The sequence below is a fragment of the Accipiter gentilis genome, chromosome 17, assembly GCF_929443795.1.
Source record: "Accipiter gentilis chromosome 17, bAccGen1.1, whole genome shotgun sequence".
In the NCBI taxonomy this organism is placed as follows: Eukaryota; Metazoa; Chordata; class Aves; order Accipitriformes; family Accipitridae; genus Astur; species Astur gentilis.
In genome coordinates, this window is record NC_064896.1 from 9,949,634 (window position 1) to 9,970,021 (window position 20,388).

The window sequence follows — 20,388 nt, forward strand, 5'->3', positions numbered from 1 at the left end:
CTTTTTGGCTTTTTGTGCTTTTTCCTGGGAGTTATAGATAATCACATGGTGAGTCTAGAGCCTGGGTTACTTAGAAATGACACTGATTCTTTCATGAAATGTCCCCACCTGACCAAGAGTGACCAGGGTTGGTAGGGTCCCGTGTCTCCTTCCACTCTCTGCTGAGCCTGCCAGTGTAAATCATCAAGGGTCACGTAGGGTATGAGGTCTGGTAATACAGAAATCTGCAAGTTGGGAGCCACACTGATTTTCCTGGCAGTCGTTTGCTGGCATACATGCAGGAGCTTTAGTTAGCTGTCAGCTTGAATTGAACGTCAATCATTTCCTTGGAGCCTGATCCTCAGATCACTGCACTCTGAGAGAGGTTTTTGCCTTTGTCTTCATACAGCAGTAACTCAGGTCTTTGGAGTTGAAAGCCTTATTTTTTGTTAACAAGCCCTCACGATATTTAGACCCTGTGTGATTTTAATTTTCAAACTATACAGAAAAGTTTGAACATTTTGCAGCTTGCACGCTGCCACTTTCTTTATGGCGCAGTTTGGATCACTTACCATGCTCTGGGGTCATCTGTGTCACTTTTGCTGGCAGGAGCCAGATTTCCAGGAGTGGAAACCGGATGAGTTGCCAAGGAATGTCTTGCACTCTCATTCCTGCATTCACTGATGTGCAACAGATTTATCTGTGTAGTTTGAGGCCTCTCTGTACCAGATGAATTTGTACTGCAGTCTCAGACCATCCCACATGTTCTCCTGGAGAAGACACAAAGATTATTCTTATTATTTTTAAAAAAATCTTCTTACTTTTTCATCAGCTAATGCAGATTTTCAGCCCCTCAGCATCAACAACAATTGCTAACTACATCTGTTTCTCACAGAGGTTTCAAAGCAGTGTTGCTCAGTGTGATTCAGGCATGCACACATGGTAGAACTAGATAGAATTAAAGACATTTGTGTTTATCCAGTTAAACTACTGGTTTCTTTTCCTTAGATTGCTTTTTAATGTACTGGCTGCACATTGTCTCTATGACTGCCACACAGCCCTCATCATCATCAAACTCAAGCTGCTGAGCCTTTTCTTTTCTTCTGTCAAGTCCTTCACTAAATTCTGGTTTTCCTTCTGTAAGGAGCTGCTCTGAACCTTGGTTCCCACCTTTCTAAGTAAGTAGAGTTGATGCAAGGCAGTACTCACATAAAATGTAGCTACCCTGTAGACTGGACAGGAGGATGAAATCCAGCCTTCCCACCATCTCTCTGCTCCTTAGTGCTCTTGGGTCTTCCAATGTATGCTCTACTCCTGTACCCAAGCTTAGCAAAGCTTGCTTATCTGGTCCCTTTCCATTACGGACAGCTGTTTCCCTCTGTGGCAGCCTCTTCCTGATGCTCTTGTGGAGCATTTCCAGCTCCTTCTTCATCCCTTTCAGTGATTACCTAAAATCTGCACTGCTGCATTGGTGACAAGTCCAAGTCCATTGGTGACCTCAGCCTTCATGTTATTTACAGCAAAGTTAGACTCTACTGCAGTGCAGCTGCTTGCCATCAGAGCTAGAGATCCTGAGTTATACAGCTCTCTGTGAGCTTATGGTGGTAGCGATATTCCCACATCAGGTGAGATTCAGGCTAGATACTGGAAGATCTCCTTAAGAGTTAGGCTATGCTCTTGTGTCACTATCCTATCTAGGCTGTCCTGAGAGACCCCTAGTAATCGTAAGGGCATAGTCCTCCCATGCAAATGCCTTCAAGAGCAGCACAGGGCTAGAAATCGTTCCTTCAGTCAGAGACGTGGCATAGTTGATCTCTCCAGGTTACTTCTACACCTATTTCACAGAGATTCTCTTTTTGCTGGCAGTTTCCCCCTTCCTTATTAAAGATCTTTCCCACACTGAAGACATAAAGTGGACCACCAGCATAATTTTTTGCCTGCAGTTCAGTTATTCCCTTTATTTGCTGCTTCTCCTTCAGGGAAGGTGAAAGGCAGAAGAGGACCTGCAGTCTCTCATCTTGCAGGACTGGTGCAGAGCCATTGCATGTTTATAGGTAACTTTTCAGGCAGGTGTTCGTGAGCTCAGCGGTGATGTAAGAGTGTGTGTGTATCCAAGTCAGTCAGATACTGTCTGTTGGCTTTCAGGAGGCAAATGCTAAACACATCTGAAGTCAGACCTCCTGCAGGATTCCTAAGTGGAGATGCCCAAATCAATATGTTGCAAATTTCTTCTCTGGCCTCAGATTCTTGACTTTGCCTTTTCCACTTCCAGTCAGCAGACTTCATTTAGGGAAATACTGAGGCTAACGTACCGAAATGCTGATCAGAAATGTTACGTGAATCCAAGTGATTGATGGAATTTCAGCCATTGACTATGAAAACATGAGTAAGCTCATGTTAATCTACAGATGTTGTATTAACACTGAGTGATTTCCCAGTCCTCATTAGCAGTACGCTTTGATAAGGGTAGAAGGTGTTAGCTATAGTTTCCTTTCAGTAAGCTGTTTAATCATCGGAGCTTACTGGCAGTGGGATTTGGGAAACTTACACGATCACAAAGTGAATTAAGAGTAATACAATACCCTCCCTCTAGCTTCTCTGGGTTAGTGCACAGGGGAGGGAACAGGTTCAGAGCTGCTCTGTTCCCCCATTTAAGCAGCACTGGTGTGCTCTGGTGAAGACTAAGCAGGAAGCTGCTGCCTCTTTAGTCAAGATCTTCCTCATTTTCGGGAGCACACTTATACCAGCTCTCCTGCAGTGATCAGCACATGCCAGTGAACTTGTTATAGCATGTTCAGCAGCACATTCTTGCTGGCTTACTGAGGTCTGATCCAAAGCTTACTGCAGATACAGGGAAGATTCACGGACTCCTTCAGTGGCCTTTGGACTGCTCCATTGAGGCAAAAATACAACGGCAATAGATACATGGGTGAGAGGACTCTATATTACCACTACATTTCACTCTGAAGAGATGGCAAAAGAGATTCTGCAGCCCAACCCTGTGTGTCCCAGAGCATTAAAATCAACATGAATCCTACTTAATAAGTAATTAAAAAACTTTCTGGTTTGTGAATCATCTGCATCTGAGCCTTTCTGAGGATCTTGGGTAATGAGATGAGAACAGTGCAGCTTCTGTGGTCATCTCTACCTGCTCACAGGGCTGCCATCCTGTTCTGGCCCTAATTTCCAGCCGCTCTTTTAACATGCTCTCTGCCACTGAGCAGTTCTCATCTAGAGATCTCAGATATGAAGCAATCCTCCAAGCTTTTCTAGAAAAAAGCCAACTACCTTTAAACCTGTTCTACAGGTGGGTATGCTGAGCTCCAGTCTGCCTGAGATCACAAAGCATTATTTAGGGCCAAACCGCCTGGGCTGACATGTTTCCCGCAGTGGGGATGACCACCTAGGAGGAATATTAAGCTCCTTCGTTACAGGAAGAGTGCCCAGGCAGAGGGGAGGGCTGGCCACACAGGGTCTGTTTACATACATGCTTTGCACATGACTACGAAGCAAATAAACCTCGCTGGCCACGTGGCTTGAATCCAGGTGTCCCTCGGATGAGGATGCAAGAGTAGGGTAAACCGAAATGCTGTGCTCGGCCCTTTGTGCTGAGCCGTCCAGCAGGTGGGAATGTAAAACTCCGCCTGATTGCTTATGCGTGAGTCACCTCCTTTAGCATTTGTTATTGCCTAGCGTTTAGCATGCTGCCTGCTGGATAATAAATGACTTCATTCGCTGCGGCAGTGAGGACACTATTAAAAATTAACCCTGGCAAATGGTCCTGCATATTTTTTTCAGTCAGAGTCAGACAAGGGGGAAGAGGAGAGGAGTGCTGTTGAAATCTGATTTGCAGAAAAGGCAAGTGGTGAGGTTTTATTAATGGGGATGGTTCAGGCTTCAGTTTAATCACTGCAGTCGTTGGCAATCGATGATCAAAATTCAGAGGGCTTAAGGCACTTGGTAAAGTTAAAAGAGGTGCAAATAGAGAAGACTAAATAGGCATATTGCAGGAGAGGTCAAAGAATGGGATAAATGAAGATTACTATGCTGACATGTAATTTGTGACCTCTTTGGAGAAATAAATTAATTTACTACATGGATGTTATTACCACATGTAAGGAATGTGGTCTGTAGATTAAAAACTCTTCCGTTTTGGTTCATGTATTGCACCCTTTTCACACAGTATCACCCTTAGAACCATACCCTATCTATAGCAGCATGCAGAGTATATTTACAGAAATGAAGGGTTTGCATTAAAAATGTGAGGAAATAGATCAGCTGACAGACAGATTCCCCCATTTTCTTGGCTTCTCTTGCCTCCAGCACCGACACAATATCCATCAAATTGTCTCGAGTCAAACCCTCACAGGCTGCATTTGAAGCTCGGGCAAGGAGCCAGGCAGGCTTAGAGAGCAGAGACCTTTCTGTCTGCACGCACTTCCCGCTGTCTGTATGCTGCAGTCTGGAGCAGGGGAGCTCAGCTTTAGGCTCAACAAAAAATACCTCCTTACTCCCTTGCATTGCTCTAAGAAAGGGATTTGCTCTGAAGCCTGCTGACGTTCATATTAACGATCCCATTGTTGACACAAAAATTGCACCTTGTTCTGAGACGTCATTCAGCTGGCTTTATTACAGCAGCGAGCAGCACACCCCACCCCAAGCCCACAGTTCCTCAGGGCCTTCCCAGACCCTTGAGCCGCTCCATACATAGATGGATTGATACCCATAGATAGTCTAGATGGTAACATAAGCTGTAATGCCAAGTGCACTGACTATGCAAGCAGATCTACCCTCTGACTGGCATGCTTTTTTCCAGAAGCATATCGTAGCTGTTGATTTCACAAGCTGTACTGTGATATGATGGCACCTATCAAAGGGTCAAGCTGAGGTCTGCATGTTTGTACAGAGTCACCTGCCTGTCTCCATGTGGCAGAGGTATTTTAAAATGTCAGACTTGGGCAGATATTATGCTGCAGCAGGAAAGATATAAAGTTCCTGCATAAACAGCATTATGAATTTGCTGGATGAAAGGTACTCAGATGGTGCTATGTCCAAGTTGGAGATGTTTCCTACTCTAAGGTTTTTCCTTACCTGTGGCATTTCAGGGACTATGGTGGAAATATTTCTCAGATTAATTTCTGCTTTTTATTTATTTTCTTTCTTTTATCTCTCCATCCAGACAGAACTTTGTCATTAGTCCTAGTCCTTGGCTATCTGGATCAGCTATCCAAGCCCCCAGATGCCAAATTCCTTCTGCTTCCTGGTCCTGCCCATTGCATTGATAGGGAGTGCACCTCCAGATCAAGCAGCCCTGGTTCCCATGTATCTGGGACTTGACCATACACCATGCCGCACAGCAGGAAGGCTCCCAGACTTATCATCAGGGTACGGTGGTCCCAGGGGCTTCCTTCTCAGCAGTTAAGATGTTTGCCTAACATCTTGGTTAAAAAAACGGGTATATTGGGAAGTTGTGCTTGCAAGTACTAGGATACTCCCTGAACATATCTCCTAGATAGCCGCTGTATAAATGATGAGAAGCAATTCAAGCATGTGATCTCAAACAAGAAGGTATGTGGTGTAGTACGGGATCTGCCCTTGCTGGAATGTTGACTCTTGACAAACACTATGTTTTAAGATCCTGTACTCATTGCATGCAGCAGGCGACAGTTTCACTGAACTCTTGCTGCAGCCAAGCATGCTGCTGGCATAAGAATTTTATTTTAATGATCACTGACCAGGAGTTACCACAACGGTTGTCAGTCAACACAACAACATTTTATAATTATGGTCTTTTGGGAGGTGGTAATTTTGGAAAGCCCAATAGCTTAAAGTTAGTTTGGCACCTCTTTGTAGGCTAGATGGTGGATATGATCTGAAATTACTTCCTTTAACTTCAATAGGTTTGGGATGACAACCATAGTTTGGTTATTTATTTATCTATTTATTTATTCCCCCCAGTCTTTATACTTCACTCGCCAGGTTGCCAAGGGCTGGATGTGTTGTAAGGCAAGTATCTCAAAGTGCAAAGAAGTGTCCTATGTGAACAGCTGTAGACATATGTCCAGCTGCTCATTTCTCTAGAAAATAAAGTGAACTGCACCTGGAAAAATCTGCCTTCTACAACCCAGGAGCTGGAGTGTATTCAAACACTGAAAACATAGTTGAGTGCTACACACTTGGGTTTCCACTGACTTTTAAGGAGAATGAGAAGGAAATGTATTTTTAACACTAGTTTAACTTGTACCCTGATCTTCTACTGCAGGGAGTAATCAACTGATAACTTAGAAATTAGCCAGCTGCCATTGTTTGGTACATAAGATTACTGCAAATGGTCTGTTAATGAATGTCCCTGTGTTAGCACATCCACATCGTGGCATAGGGAGTGACCGGTGTAGGGCAGGACAGGGGGGACTTCTGTGCACTCCAAGGAAGACAGGTTCTGGCAGTGGTGATGTGGTGGGAGTTGTTGGAGGGACACACATTTCACTGCACTGCTTGGTAGTATTTCAGACATGTCTGTCTACGTTGGCCTCCACTACAAAATAGCAAGAGCCAAACAGTGCACTGAGTTGCGTTAGTGTAATGCTAATGCAATGCATGAACTTCTGCTCATCTCATTATGGCAATACTTTTGAATGAACCAATTCTCCACATCCAATCATATTAGAAAAGGCCAGGTGCAAATCCAGCACTGGTTTTGCTCCCTTTATGTTTTCCAAAAGTTCGGATCCAAATTGAAAGAGAGATCATCAAAAGTCCACCTCCATTGCTAACAATGGTGGGCAAGTCTGGAAATGCAAGGTCTTTGCTCAGACTGTAGGAAGTGAATGCAGATGAATCACAGCACTACAGGAACATCATGACTCCTACAGATAACAGTAGTTTGTGGTCATGAGAGGATTCCCATTCTGTATTTCTGTCTTCTGCTGAAGGGATTTGCTCAGCCAAATGCTCACCACTCAGCTCAGGCATTAGGCGTTTCTATTAAACCACTATAAGGGTTTACCCCAGGGTCTCTTCTAAGGTGTTTCAAGAAAAGAGGATACTGGGATGGACTGCTTAGCCAGAAGTGCAAGTATGCAGTGATAAAGTGCAGGTTTTTGTGGACAAAGAGCTGGCCTACAAGGAGGTCTGAACTCCCTTGTAGCAGACAACAGGCCATGTTCACCACCATGCACTGTCACTGGCCAGTGGGGCTGCTGACAGATCTGGCCTTGAAAACAAACTGTCAAGCAAGGCATTTGAGGTAGGTGTGAGATTTGTGTGGACTAGGATCACTCTGAAACACTGCCTGAGCATCTGCCTTGGTCTCACCCAGCAGGCTGAGTTGGGTAACAGAGCTGAATTTTACTGAAACTTGTAGACAGTGCATAGTACGTACAGAAGCATACCAATAATCCATCTTCTCTCATCACTAATCTAACTTAGCTGCTGGAATAACAAAGTACATAGTCCTTTTTCTAAGCACGCATTATGCAAAATCAGAGCCAGGGCTGTAAGGACAGCATTTGGAAATCAGGTCTTTCCTGCCATTTTGAGGACAGGGAGACGTCGTTCCCTCTCTGTGAGGATAAGATTCCTTCTAGTAGTCTAGAGGAAGTTACACATGACAATGACCCAAATATAGAAGAATCCCAAGGCTTTCCAAAGAGGCTATCCATGGAAAAGGCAACCTGAGCCCCTTAAATTCCAGGGAAAATCCTAGTACAGGATGGTGGTGAGTTGCATCACTTTTAATTCCTGTGTGGTATTTGCTGGACCCAAATCCAGGCTGTGTGCAGCAGAAGCAGATGTGTAGGATCAAGGGTTCCTTTGACAGAGCAGATTCGACCATTTTTGCCTTTGCTCAGTTTATTCACTGATGCTGAGCTGGAAGCAAGCACAAATCACCTGGTAGACCATGGAACTGAAACACCCCTGGGAGCACCAGGAATGGGCAAGGCACTTGAGGCACTTTGGCTCTTAGCATATTAGGACAGAGAACCATGTCTTCTAGGCTATAGATGCTGCCCCTAGGATTACATAGGTGTGTATGGGGATGCACAGGGTGTGCAGTGTTTGTTCCAGTCTACAGAATTGCCTGACCCCTTATCTACCTGCTGACCTCCTCCCTCCACTACTGCAGACTGTGCCCCAGCCACCTTATTTCCTCTCCTGTAGGACAGGGATTTGTGAAGGACTTTTGCCAGAGCTGTTGTCTATAGCGTGGCTTGCAGCAGTGCTGTTGCTGTGATGGCTGAAAGCCTTGGTGTACATGAGTTGCATTCAGAGTAAGCTTTGAACTGTGCAAAGTGCATGCAAACTAGTGGTGTAATGGCATGCAAACTGGTGCTTTGCCCTGATTAATGTTTTTAAAAGCCCCAATTTCTCCACTGCTTCACACCATATGTTGTCACTTACACTGATGGGAAATGAATATAAATCAACACCTTTCTGATTTGGTAACATTTTGTGGTGGCTTTGCATTGGCACAAAAAGTAAGTACACATTGCAAAGCTGCTGGTTCCCCTGCTTGAAGACAGCTAGATGAATTTCACAGCTAACGTCTGCTTGGCAAAACAGACTTAAAAGTGCAGTGAGGCCACAGGTTTCTTTACACTGCAAAGAACAAGTGATGCTCCTGAAAAACTATGGTGAAACAGTCATTGACCTTAACTCCTTTCCAACATCAATTCATTTTCTCTTAGTTCAATGTTGAAAACAAAGTTGTAACTCAATCATTGACTGTGGAGTTCATCCCAGAAGAAATGCAAGGACCACCACAATGTGGACCAGGTGTGAATTATAAATAGCATCAGCAAGATGTCTTCTGTGTCCTGGGGGCATTAATCCCACAGCCAGCGCTATCCCTTTTATGTTTTTCTTTTAAGCCTGCCATTTTTAAGCCCTCTCAGCAAGACCTTCTCTTGCTGAGGATTTCTACCGCACCAAGCACTGTGATCCTCTAAACTGAATGAAACCCCTATAGCAGTACTACAGTTGTAACAACACTGGGGTTTGTACTTACCAGTTCTTCAGTAAAAATGACCATCTGGCAGCTGTAGGGCAGCTTGGGATTTCTCCCATACAGTGGGACAGGGTGCCATACCCTGGAAAAGCAGATGTGTGCAGATAGCATCCTTGAGCTTTCCAAAACCAGGAAATAGTTCGACCCAAAAGAAACTGAGAAACATAGATGGTCTTGAAGAAAGACACAAAACAACAATCTTTATTTTATAAGAGGCATTTTAAGTTACCATTGATTCACCTCGAGTCCAGAATGATATAAACAAGGGAGTCCAAGCATGCTTTTCTGGCTCTCAATATTTTTTCAGATAGGAAAGCTTTTGTTTCCTTTTTCCTGTAAAAATGGGAAGGGAGAGGAATCTTACATTTATTTATTTACTTATTCATTTATTTACGAATCTTCATTAAAATTAAGGCAGATTTAGGAAACAAGCCCTTCTGGAATTAGGAAATCCTGGCTTGTTTGTTCAAATATTAATACAGTGCCCCGTCTTACCTTTGCCACCTCATGTCTTTCACCCCGATCAATCATCTTGACTGCACTGTAATGCAACTGCTTCTGGGTAGAATCACTTTGTCATGAACCAAAACCTGCCTTTCTAAAGCAATAGTACAAAGGAGGGAAAGAGCCCTGTGGTGTGGCATCTGCACTGGGTATTGCTTCGAAGTATTGAAGGCTGTCTTCAGACTGAAAATTGAAGACAGTCTTAAGCTTACCTTTTCTCTAAGAGACCCTTCACCATGAGAAGGGGTTATTTGCTGTTTTTATTGCCTCCTAGTACCCCCAAAACATACCCTGAAACTCTACCAATCCAAAGAGGGGGTTCATTTTCCTTGAGTGAGTATGCAGCAGTGAGAGGAGACAGGCTCTGTCACTCAGGACCTAGCTCAGGACCTCTGGAGTCACATTCAGACGCCACACACAGTTTCTGTATGACTTCGGTGACATCAGTAGTTTGGTTTACTTGTTCACAGAAGCAAGGACAAAGAAAAACTATGATTGTCCATCTTTCAGTGTGAGTTAAAATACTCTATAAAAACTGTTGCAAAAGTTTTTCTAGGTCTAGTTCAGCTTGAAAAGATACAGCTTTGTACAAAATGCCATATGTTGCCTGAAGAAGCTCTCCTTTCAGACTGCAGTTTATGAATTCACATAAGCCTGTGAAGAGGAGCAAAAACAAATGCCCAAATTCAGTGAGTCAGAGAGAATGTTTTCTTAACTGAACCCTCTCATTGTACTTTCTTTTCATGCCAGGTGCAGTGACAGCAAAATAAATTCAATTCACAGACTCCTGTTATCCTCGGGATCTTTGGATCAGTTCTTACTCCGTCCCAGTCTCATTCATCACTTCTGAGGATGAAGTCCTAAATACCTGCCGTGGTCGAAACTGTTCTTACATCATCTTCTGAATGCAGTGACTTCAAGCACATGAAATCATGGGGTTAATGCCATAGTCAAGACTTCAAGCAAAGCTCTTTCTGCAGACCTGAGCTGATTTTTTTGAAAATGCCATGGTAGTTGCTAGTGCTTAACCAACAGAAGAATTACCAAAGGTAGTAGTGTTCTGCTTATCATACAATACAAGAAGGTGGGAGAGTTTTCCAGCAGAGTAGCAATCTGGATGGGGGTGGCAGTACCATAGTACGAATTCCTCACTTAATCTCATATTAGTTTTAATTTTTGTCTTGTTGCATAAAATGGGGATGAATATCCTTGTTCCATATTACCTACTTGGAATAATGAGCTTCTGGAGGCACATCTTTTACCATGCATGGTATTCATCTGGTAGCACTAGCTGTATTGACACCTTTTCATGTAAAGATTAAGAATAGTTGAAAGTCAAACCCAAATGGGGCAAGCCTGAAGAACATCTAGGTGTGGACTTACAGCTAAAGTAATTCCTGTTCCTCTGCTTTCAATAGAGATGTATAGCACTGTGGCAGTGGTCGGATAGCTAGCAAAAACTGCACAGAAATGGAAGTTATCCGGGGGGAAAGCAAAATTTCAGGAGTTTAATACACTTTACTTGGGGACTGAGTAATTTCTGCCTTGCTGTACTGAAAGAACATCTTAAACAAAATTGTCACATTTGGGATGATGCTACAGAAATAGATGACTGCAAATGCATGTCAGTTCTGAAGAAGCTGAGAGGCAAGAGAGATGAGATGTAGGCTAACACACACCCATCAGTCTGACCCCTAACAGTATGTAACATTTTAGAACAAATTCTGACTGCAAGCATAATTAAAGACATGGGAAAATGTGGCAAGAGTTTACCAAAAGTGGATTATACCTACCTCTGGTAAGAGGACTAATCTTCTAGATGAAAAAAATACTACTAGTTTGGGACTTCAGGACAGCCTTCAGTACTGTGTCCCAAAGGAAATTGGTAGTTCTGCTGGAAAAGGGATTCTTACAAGACAGAAAGGTGATTACAGGGCTGGCAAATGGGGAGAAGAGATCAAGCTGCAAGGGGGACTATCAGGCTGAAAGATAGTTTGTAGTGGAGATTCTTATGGACAATGCTCATTAGTGGCATTTGGAAAAGACAGAAGCATGCTAATGACATTTGCTAATGATTAAGGGATATCAGAGGAAGACAGGAAGAAGGGGATGGAGTAATAGCAATAGGAATAAAATGTGGTGGTACACAGTGCAGAGTCATGTACTTATAAAACCTTTTACTACAGTGGGGACTTCCATCCCACTTGCTTTTGCAACTGGGGAGGATGAAGAAAGAGAGGAACCCCATCTTAATAGTCAATGATTATGAGCAACCAATTTGATATGACCTTGATAACATGACCCCAGGATATACCAGACATTTACCGTACAGAAGGAGAGTATTTATTTCACTGCACAAGACATCTGGAGTAAATTATACTGTTCTGGTCACCCATCTTCAAGAAAGAAAAGCTGGAAAAGAAAAACCAGCATGATAAAAAGAATTGTGAGCCTGTCTAATGACAGGAGATTTTGAGCTTGGCTTGTATAATTTAGCAAAATAAATGTCAAGAGGAGATGACAGTGGGCCCTATAAATATATCAGGAATGCAAACATAAGAGGGGAAGAGTTATTTTAAGCTGAAAAATAATTTGGCAGAAAAACAAGTAGGTATAACTTGGCAATAAATCATTTTAGCCTATAAATTAGGAGATCTGTAATCTTCAGAGGGAGGCTTTGGACCAATCTTTCAGAAGAAGGAAGAAGAGACTGACAAGTATCTAAATGACTGATGTGGTTACCTGCAATAGGAAAAAAAATGTTTCTTCTGACCAGAAAGCCCCTTCTGGTCCAGTGTTTCTAGGTTGTAATACAATGGAATTCCTGAATGCTAATAATGCAAGTGGCAAGAGCAATTAGCTATTAACCAACAATATTGATTAGTGACTGGGATGACTGGATGTTGCTTGTGATGGATAAAACCAGGAGGACAGACGAATATCTTCGTTGTAAGATAAGACCCCAAAGGAAAAGCGTGTCCATCTAGGCTTGGTTTTCAGAGAAAGTTTCACCTGATTCCTGTGCATTTGGGTAGCACCAACACGATTAATCCAGACTAACCCGTTTTGTGGAGTTCCTGTGATGGTGAGATCAGAATCAGGTCCAACATCTCCAAATAGGTCCAGGGTATGCTAATTGTCAATATTAAGATTAAAGATTTTAAATATTTCTTGGCAAAACTGAAACACAACTATTCTCTCCGATAATGCTTCACAAATGTACAACGTGATTCCTGGATAGAGATCACATCAGCTCCACAGTTATTAATTTACAGGTTTCTCACTGACCTTAGCTCAGCTCTGGGAATGGTGCCAGCACAATTACAGTAACTCTGAACAGGGCAGACAGAAAACTCCTGTATCTACCCTGAAATTGTGCCAGATTTTTCTCTTGCTCAGTGATGGAAAGATGCATTTCTTCTTTGATTGGTTTCAAATAGTTCAGGCTGGGTTGGCCGTAACAAGATTATTTCTAGCAAAAGAAGGAAAAGAAGTAATCTACTATGCAGATATGTGCATACACGATACACTTACTCCATAGATAACCCTCAGAAAGTGTGTCCCAAGAAGGGGTGTGGGGGGAAACTGAGTCAAGGTGACCTAAGCTAGTTACCCAGAAGATAAATGGCTGAGTTGGGAATAAAATTCAAGGGGCAGATGCTTGATGCAGTGTTGTTTTCACTGAATCATGCTACCTTCCTGGAGCACGTCAAGGCCCATTGCCTTCCTTCCTGTGAAGATGGGCAGCTGGGCTGCTATCGCACCAGGTGGAGCTGAGTGCGCTCATCACCTTGGAAAATCAGGCCCCTGGTGATTTTCTCTGACGTTAGTTGACCATCAGACCCTGCAAGAGGGGAGTCAACACATTTCCTGACCTATGGTCTAAGATAGTATTTTCCAAACCCTAGAGTCAATTTAATGTTGTAGCAGAGGAAATGCTGATGCAATCCACCAGCAGCTGCTGCTCTCCAACATCCTTGCAAAGGTACAGTGTAGATTGGAGGTGTGAGGGGGTGAGTGTGTGCAAGTAGGGGATTCAAAACTCCAGCCTCTTCCAAAGGGCAGGCAGGACTCTGCGTCTTCCCTCCGGACCTTCCACCTTCCTGCCCCCAAGAGAAACACTGCTAAGGGCTGCTCCCAAGAATACACTGGGTACCGTCCTGAGAGTAAACCCCTGAAAAAGCAGGCTTTTTGTGCGGGACCACTGAGGGTGTGATTGCATTTTCCCAGGTGCCTGATTCCTATATCTAAAGTGTGGAAATGTGGATTCCTCCTAAGTGCAAGTGAGAATGGTAAAGAGCAATGTTCTGAATAAATATATGAGTCTAAAAGATCAGGTAACACGTGTGTTCGAACAGGCAAATTTAATTTATGGACAGATGAGTCTGGATGATTGAATTAACCTGTTTTAATGGATTAGTGCCTCTCAGTGGAGCTGTGAAAACTGCATTGCGCTTTAGTCCCTTGCTTTTTAAAATAAACCATATTAAGGGAAAGCAAACAAGTTTCATTTAGAGAGTGGAAGGGCTATTAATGTGGTCGGTTAAGATGGCTCTGCAGATGCACTCATTAAACCACAGGAAGCTAATCCCATACGCTGGCCTGTCCGTGCCCTGGGTGCGCACTTGGCACTGATGGCACTGTGATTTTCTGATGTCCCAGAAAATCCCCCCCAGAAATTAGTAAGTATTCTTTATTCTTATCAGGGTCGAATAGTGAAAAAGGAGTACGATGATGCCGTGGCAACCTCCAACCAGGAGATGGTGAACGGCAAAAGAATAGCGCATTGCTGCTCACGGACCTGCACGGGAGGTGCACTCTCACACCAACAGACATGTTTGATCATGTCACCAACAAAAGATGAACCACATCCGTTGGATCCAAATGACGACAAACTTCATTCGGCTGCGTCTAATCTTTCGACCACGCTGGTCTGGAAGTTTAGTCTTTTAATCTGTTTGTTTCTTGCTTTTGTAAATGCAAAACCATTTGGTGAAGCCAGCCTTATTTTTCGGTCCTCAACCCAGCCACTCTCACTCGAGCCAATGGAGCGGTCGCCTGAGGGAAGCTGTTCGCTGTATGCAGGCAACCGCAGCGTGCGGAACCACCTCGGGGCACCGCGGCGCTCGTTAGCCCCCAGGCCGCAGACAACGTTTCAGGTGCTGCCGGGAACGGAGACGCCCCCGACCCCCCTCCTACTGCCACCCCGGTGTGCTCACCGGCCACCCAAATCCCACATGGGGTCCTGCCGCCTTTCCCGTGCCCACCCCCGCTTCGCTCCCGCTTCGCTCCCGCTCTTTACGGGGCCACTCTCGCCCCTGCAACCACCCTGCTCCGCCCCTCCCAGCCAGAAGCCCCACCGGACGAGCGGGGCGGCGGGGGGCGGGGCGGGGGCGGAGCCGCGGGGGCCGGGGGCGGAGCCGCCAGCGCAGGGTCAGGCGCGGAGGCCTCGGCGTCGCGGCGGCGGTGGTTGCCTGGAGACGGGGAGCCTCGGCCCGGCCCAGTGCCCTGGGCCCGGCCCGGCCGGCCGGCAGGTAGGAAGGAAGGAAGGAAGGAAGGAGGGAGGGAGGGAGGCCCCAGCCTCCCCGCCGCCCGTCCCGTTACCAGCAGGCAGGCCCTTGGGGAGGGGTCGTGCTTCACCTCCGTGGGAGAGAGGGGGTAGCGAGGGTAGCAGCCTGGAGATGGCTTTGTGGGGGCGGTGGGCGTGGGGCCCGGCACAAGAGGTGATTTCCCCTAGTATTTGTACACGTACGTTTAGGGGCCTTTAAAAAAGGCCTTTGCGGTGACCACGTTGACTGGCGTGGTACACGTTGAGTGCGTCCCAGGGCTTGAAGACCTCAACAGTGTGCATTGCTGTAGGAAGACCTACGAGGAGGTGGAAAGGACCTGAAGGTCTCTGTTTACGTGGGTGTTGACAATGAGTCTGGTAGGTTTAACGGCATGTTTAAATTTTATGCTTTGGTAGAGCTCTGAGGAGAAAAATGTTGATGAATAGTCCTGGGCACTTGCAAGTTGTAGAAGCATCCCTGGGTATGTCACATTGAGAGAACACGGCTCCTCCGTAGTGCCTCCTCAGCTTCTCTTGAATGACTGTACAGACTTGCCAGTGCCGGGTTTATAGGCTTTAAGCTTTGTTCAGCTTCTTGCAGAAAGGGCTCGGGTAGGGTCCCTGTCCTAATTACGACCCCACTGTGGTGTGGAGAATGGTTTGGGGATGAACCTGCTATCAGCAAGAGACTTGCAATATTCACCCATAGTTTTCAGCAGACGGTAATTAGTTAGTTGGATATCTTAAGCTCTCCCTTTGGCCTGTGAGGCCTGTGCTAACCTGGCTGTGCACCCATCTTCTATAGTCACTTTTTCCAGATATAAATGTTCCTGCTCACCTATTATTTTCTATTCCCACTGCTTTTACAAGGCAAAATTTTCCAATGAGTGATACAGTGAAAAGGTATTAAATGTTGACTTCAGCCTTTTACCCCGTGCTAGCCTAATGGCAACGTTTTCTCTAACACAGGTTCAACTTACTGCTACAGCCTAGGAAATGACTGTTCTTTGAGTAAATAATTGTTCAGTAAAAAACTTTTTTTTTTTTTGCAAATATGTAGATTCTTCTGTATTAAATCCTTACCTTCTCATGATCCCCTTGGGAAACTGTCGTGGTTTAACCCTAGCCAGCAACTAAGCATCACAAGCCGCTCAATCAGTTCCCTACCCCACCCAGTGGGAGGGAGAGAGAATCAGGAAAAGAAGTGAAACTCGTGGGTTGAGATAAGAAAGGTTTAATAGAACAGAAAAGAAGAAACTAATAAAATGACAACACTAATAAAATGACAACACTAATAAGTAATAAAAGGATTGGAATATACAAATGATGCACAGTGTAATTGCCCACCACCCGCTCATCCAGTTAGTCCCTGAGCAGCGATCCCCCTGCCCCCACTCCCCCCAGTTCCTATACTGGGCATGACGTCACAAGGTATGGAATACCCCATTGGCCAGTTTGGGTCAGCTGTCCTGTGCCAGCTTCTTGTGCCCCTCCAGCCTTCTTGCTGGCTAGGCATGAGAAGCTGAAAAATCTTTGACTTTAGACTAAACATTATTTAGCAACAACTGAAAACATCAGTGTGTTATCAGCATTTTTCTCATACCTAACTCAAAAACATAGCACTACACCAGCTACCAGGAAGACAATCAACTCTATCCCAGCTGAAACCAGGACACAGTTACACTTTCATTAAGCTGTACTGCTTCATGTCCTGTTACACTTTTAAGACGTATTGAGCATGGACTTCCACTGCTACGGTGGATAAAGTACGCTTTTATTATTAATTGTCAAATGCTCAGAGTCTCTGAGTTTGTTTGGGATTTCAGGTTTTTTTCTCTTGAAGATTGTGTTCTTACTGTTGTTTTAGCAGGATATGGAGCAACCAAGTAAGAAATTCCACTATGAGGATCTGCATCATTCAAGATAAATAGAGATGAACAGTTGTGACTAGTAAATGAAAATTTCTGTAGGAGAGGGATGGGAAATGAAAGCAGGACAGCAGTGGCATTGGAAGAAAAGGTAAAATAATTTCAAATGTACAAATGACTGAAAATGTTTCAGAATTTTTTTTTAAATTACTTTCCCATTTCATTTTATTTCTCTGCTTTCTGTTATTTTCTCTGATTTGAATTTGCCTAGACCAACTTGGATTAAAAATGCAGCCTTCAGGCATGTCAGATCTCAGTTGCAGTCATTAACAGGTTTTGTTGGGGCAGGGGTTGTCTCTGGCCATTGTGTTCTCTCTCTTGACTTTAAGACTGAGAAATACTATGCTCCTGTAGGTCTGACCTCTCAAGAGATTGATGTGTGGATACGTCCACCTATGGGCAGTTCAATTTGTTGGTTTAATTGTATGCTACTCTCAGCGCAAGAGAGAACAGGCTCTGCCCGTGGCCTGGGATGCCATCAGCCTATTCTTACACAACTTGAGGGACCTGATCCTGTATAAAAGCAGGATTCAGATTCAATGTGAGACTGGATGTGAGTTTAGCCCTGGACTGGAGTGATATTATTATTTATTATGGTGATGATGCAGGTACTTTTCTAACTGAAGCTCCTTAGGGGACATAGTTAAAGAAACTACATTTATTCTCTAAGTTTGAAGTAGTATAAAATTTAGTGCTGCAAAATAGTGATATTTTGTAATATACCATAAATCTGGGATTGCTACATTTGTCACTAATGGGAATGGCTTAATGTTTATTCAGGAGGAATTATGAAGAGGTTATTTTTTAAATCAGAAAATTCATAATCTTTTCACAGAAACTAATTTAGGTACATCTGCATAATTTTAATTTGCTAGTAAAATGTTTAGGTTTTTAATACGTTCCCCAGATTCATATGTTGGCTTGAAAAACAATTGGGAGCAAAACCTATTTTATATCAGTAGGGCCACAAGTACTTGTGATAATACAGATCAGAAGACAAGATTTGCCATGGCAAAAGGGAATGTACCTGTATTAAAAGGAAAAGATTGTGGACCATGGCCAGTCCAAAGATGCATTATCTGATACTTAAAAAAAAAAAAAAAAAGTTTCAGAAAACACACTTTCCTTTGATTGTAGTGTCTCACATCAGGAAGCAGTATTTGAAGCATAGCATAATACTGGCTGTTTATCTTACATTTTTTGCATCTTGAGTTTTAATTTAATTTTTTAGAGTGAAGTTCTAATACTACTTTGGTTTCTCTCTCTCTTTTTTTTTTTTTTTTTTTTTTTTTTTTTTTAATGTTACTAGCATTAGTAGTGCTTGGGTGTGTTTTTGTTTTGTTTTAATAGAGTATCCACCCAAGTTCAAAGCGATGAATGTGAGGGAAAGAAACATATATAGAATGAAGAGCTTTGAGTAAACTATTGCTACTTGGGAAAGAGTATTAAGCTACTGTGGTAGTTCTCTGAAAATACAATCTTGCAGCTAGTCAAAAAGACAGTGTTAAAACTTCTAAGAAGAGGAATTGAAAACAGTGTAAATTCATGTACTGTCTCTGTGGCCATATCTTGAATCTTATGTGCACTTCTGATCATCCTGGAGGGTAAATGGCAGAACTGAAGTTGTTTCTGTGAAATACAACAAAGGTGAGAAATGGAAAACAGACAAAATAAATGAGACTTTTCAGCTAGAAGAGGAGATGAAAAAGGAGATGCTATAAATTAATGAGTGGTATGGACAGATGGATGAATCCTCCATAATTCTATCTAACTGCTTTTGACTCATTTATAATTTTAGCCTCCACAACAACCTATGCCAGTGTCTTCCACAATTTAAACAAATACCATGCAAAAAAAGCACTTTCTCCCTTTTAAAAACTGCTTCCTGATAAAATTCATGTGGTTTCTTTAGTGGTTGGATGACTGTCATGTCTTGAGACGTGACAAATAATTGCTTCCCTATATATCCTGCCAGCTGTCAAACACAACACACCTTTTGGCTTGGGAAGTTACTGAGTGGCTGATTGCCAGAAATTAAAACAGTATGTCAGGGAAAGGATTGCTTTGGACTACCTCTGCTTCTGATATTGTTTTTCAAGCATCTGTTTCTGACTACAGTAGCTAGCTGGACATCTGCCTTGACCCAGCAGGACAGTTATAATGCATTAGTAGCCTAAACTGATTTTGCAAATTCCTTTTCGCTGTTACGTTTTCTGCCCTTGCTAAAATTTTGGGAGTGTTTGTTACTAAATAAGCTCCTGCGCCATCTTCCACTGTTTAGTATTTTCCTATGAGTTCAGCTAGAATCCATCTGTTTTTATACAGTGTATCCCATGTGAGCAACACATTGGAAATCAGAAACATCCCAGTGTGGAAAATGACTCTTCAAATGGCTTTGCGGGCCATGGAATCTCTTGCTTCAGTTAGCTTAATTACCTGATACAACAGACTGAAAATTGTTTGGGGACAACAGAGCACTCTGAAACTCAGAAATGCCATATTTGATGCATTTTCATCCTGCACAGAAGTTTGGATTTCAAAGGGCTCATAAATACAATGCAACAGTAGTTGGAAGAAAAGTCTGCTTTTATTGTCCTTTTCTTAGCTGGAATCTGGAAATGCTTCTAAATGATGGATACTAAAAATTCTTCGAAGACCGAATACATAGTTTTTCTTCTCAGCGGCTTTGGACTGTCACTTAGTCCTGAGTCCATGGGTTCGAATAGCCTGTGAATGAGCAGCACTGCTGTAAGCTTGATCTGAGACTGCGCTCACCTGTGCAGGGAGACACTGCATCTTTTTGTGTCTCAGAAAACTGAGCTGCACTGCGATATTATTATCCTAATGAATGGAGAGAGACTGGAAGACCTTTGGGTGTGTGGGAGAAATCGGGGAAGGTGCTGGAGAGAGAGCAGTATACATGTGACTTACCCAGCTTCTTCTCAACGAGCTGGGAGAGTGTCAACTGATGTGAAAGCCTCTTGCCTTAAGCCCCAGATAAAGACAGCAAGGCTATGTTCAAAGCAGTATTTGTGCAGGGTGAAGAGGTTTTACATGTGACAGGAAAGGATTATTAGTGCAACACCAAAGCAAAACTAAGTTTGCAGTGAGAGAGGGAACTTTTTTTGTATTGTCCCATCTTTGCAAAAATTGACACCACCTTGTACATGATTTTTTAAAAGTGGGTGAAATTCTGAGTCTGCATAGGACATACTAACTTATTCTTTGGCTCTCATCACTTAAAGAAGATTAATCTCGAACTTTTTGTGCAGTGTGGCCACCAGTGGAATACGGTATAATCTATGCAAATCAGTTGACAAATCAGTTTATTCACTTACAAAAGCTTTATTCAGTAAGAAAGTACCTTTACACTGATAACAGAATATGTCCAGAACAGAAATGCCTCACCCACAAGCACTAAC

General features: G+C 43.4%; 1 protein-coding gene across 1 annotated transcript in view; it reads left to right on the plus strand.

Annotated features, from left to right (window-relative positions):
- Positions 1-16,980: 16,980 nt before the first annotated feature.
- The window catches only part of LRRC56 (leucine rich repeat containing 56), a 65,405-nt gene continuing 61,997 nt past the window's right edge, over positions 16,981-20,388 (plus strand). The window contains exon 1 of the mRNA XM_049819678.1: positions 16,981-17,057. Within this exon, the coding sequence (XP_049675635.1) occupies positions 17,016-17,057 (42 nt within the window). The 5' untranslated portion in view covers positions 16,981-17,015. The remainder of the gene's footprint in view (positions 17,058-20,388) is intronic.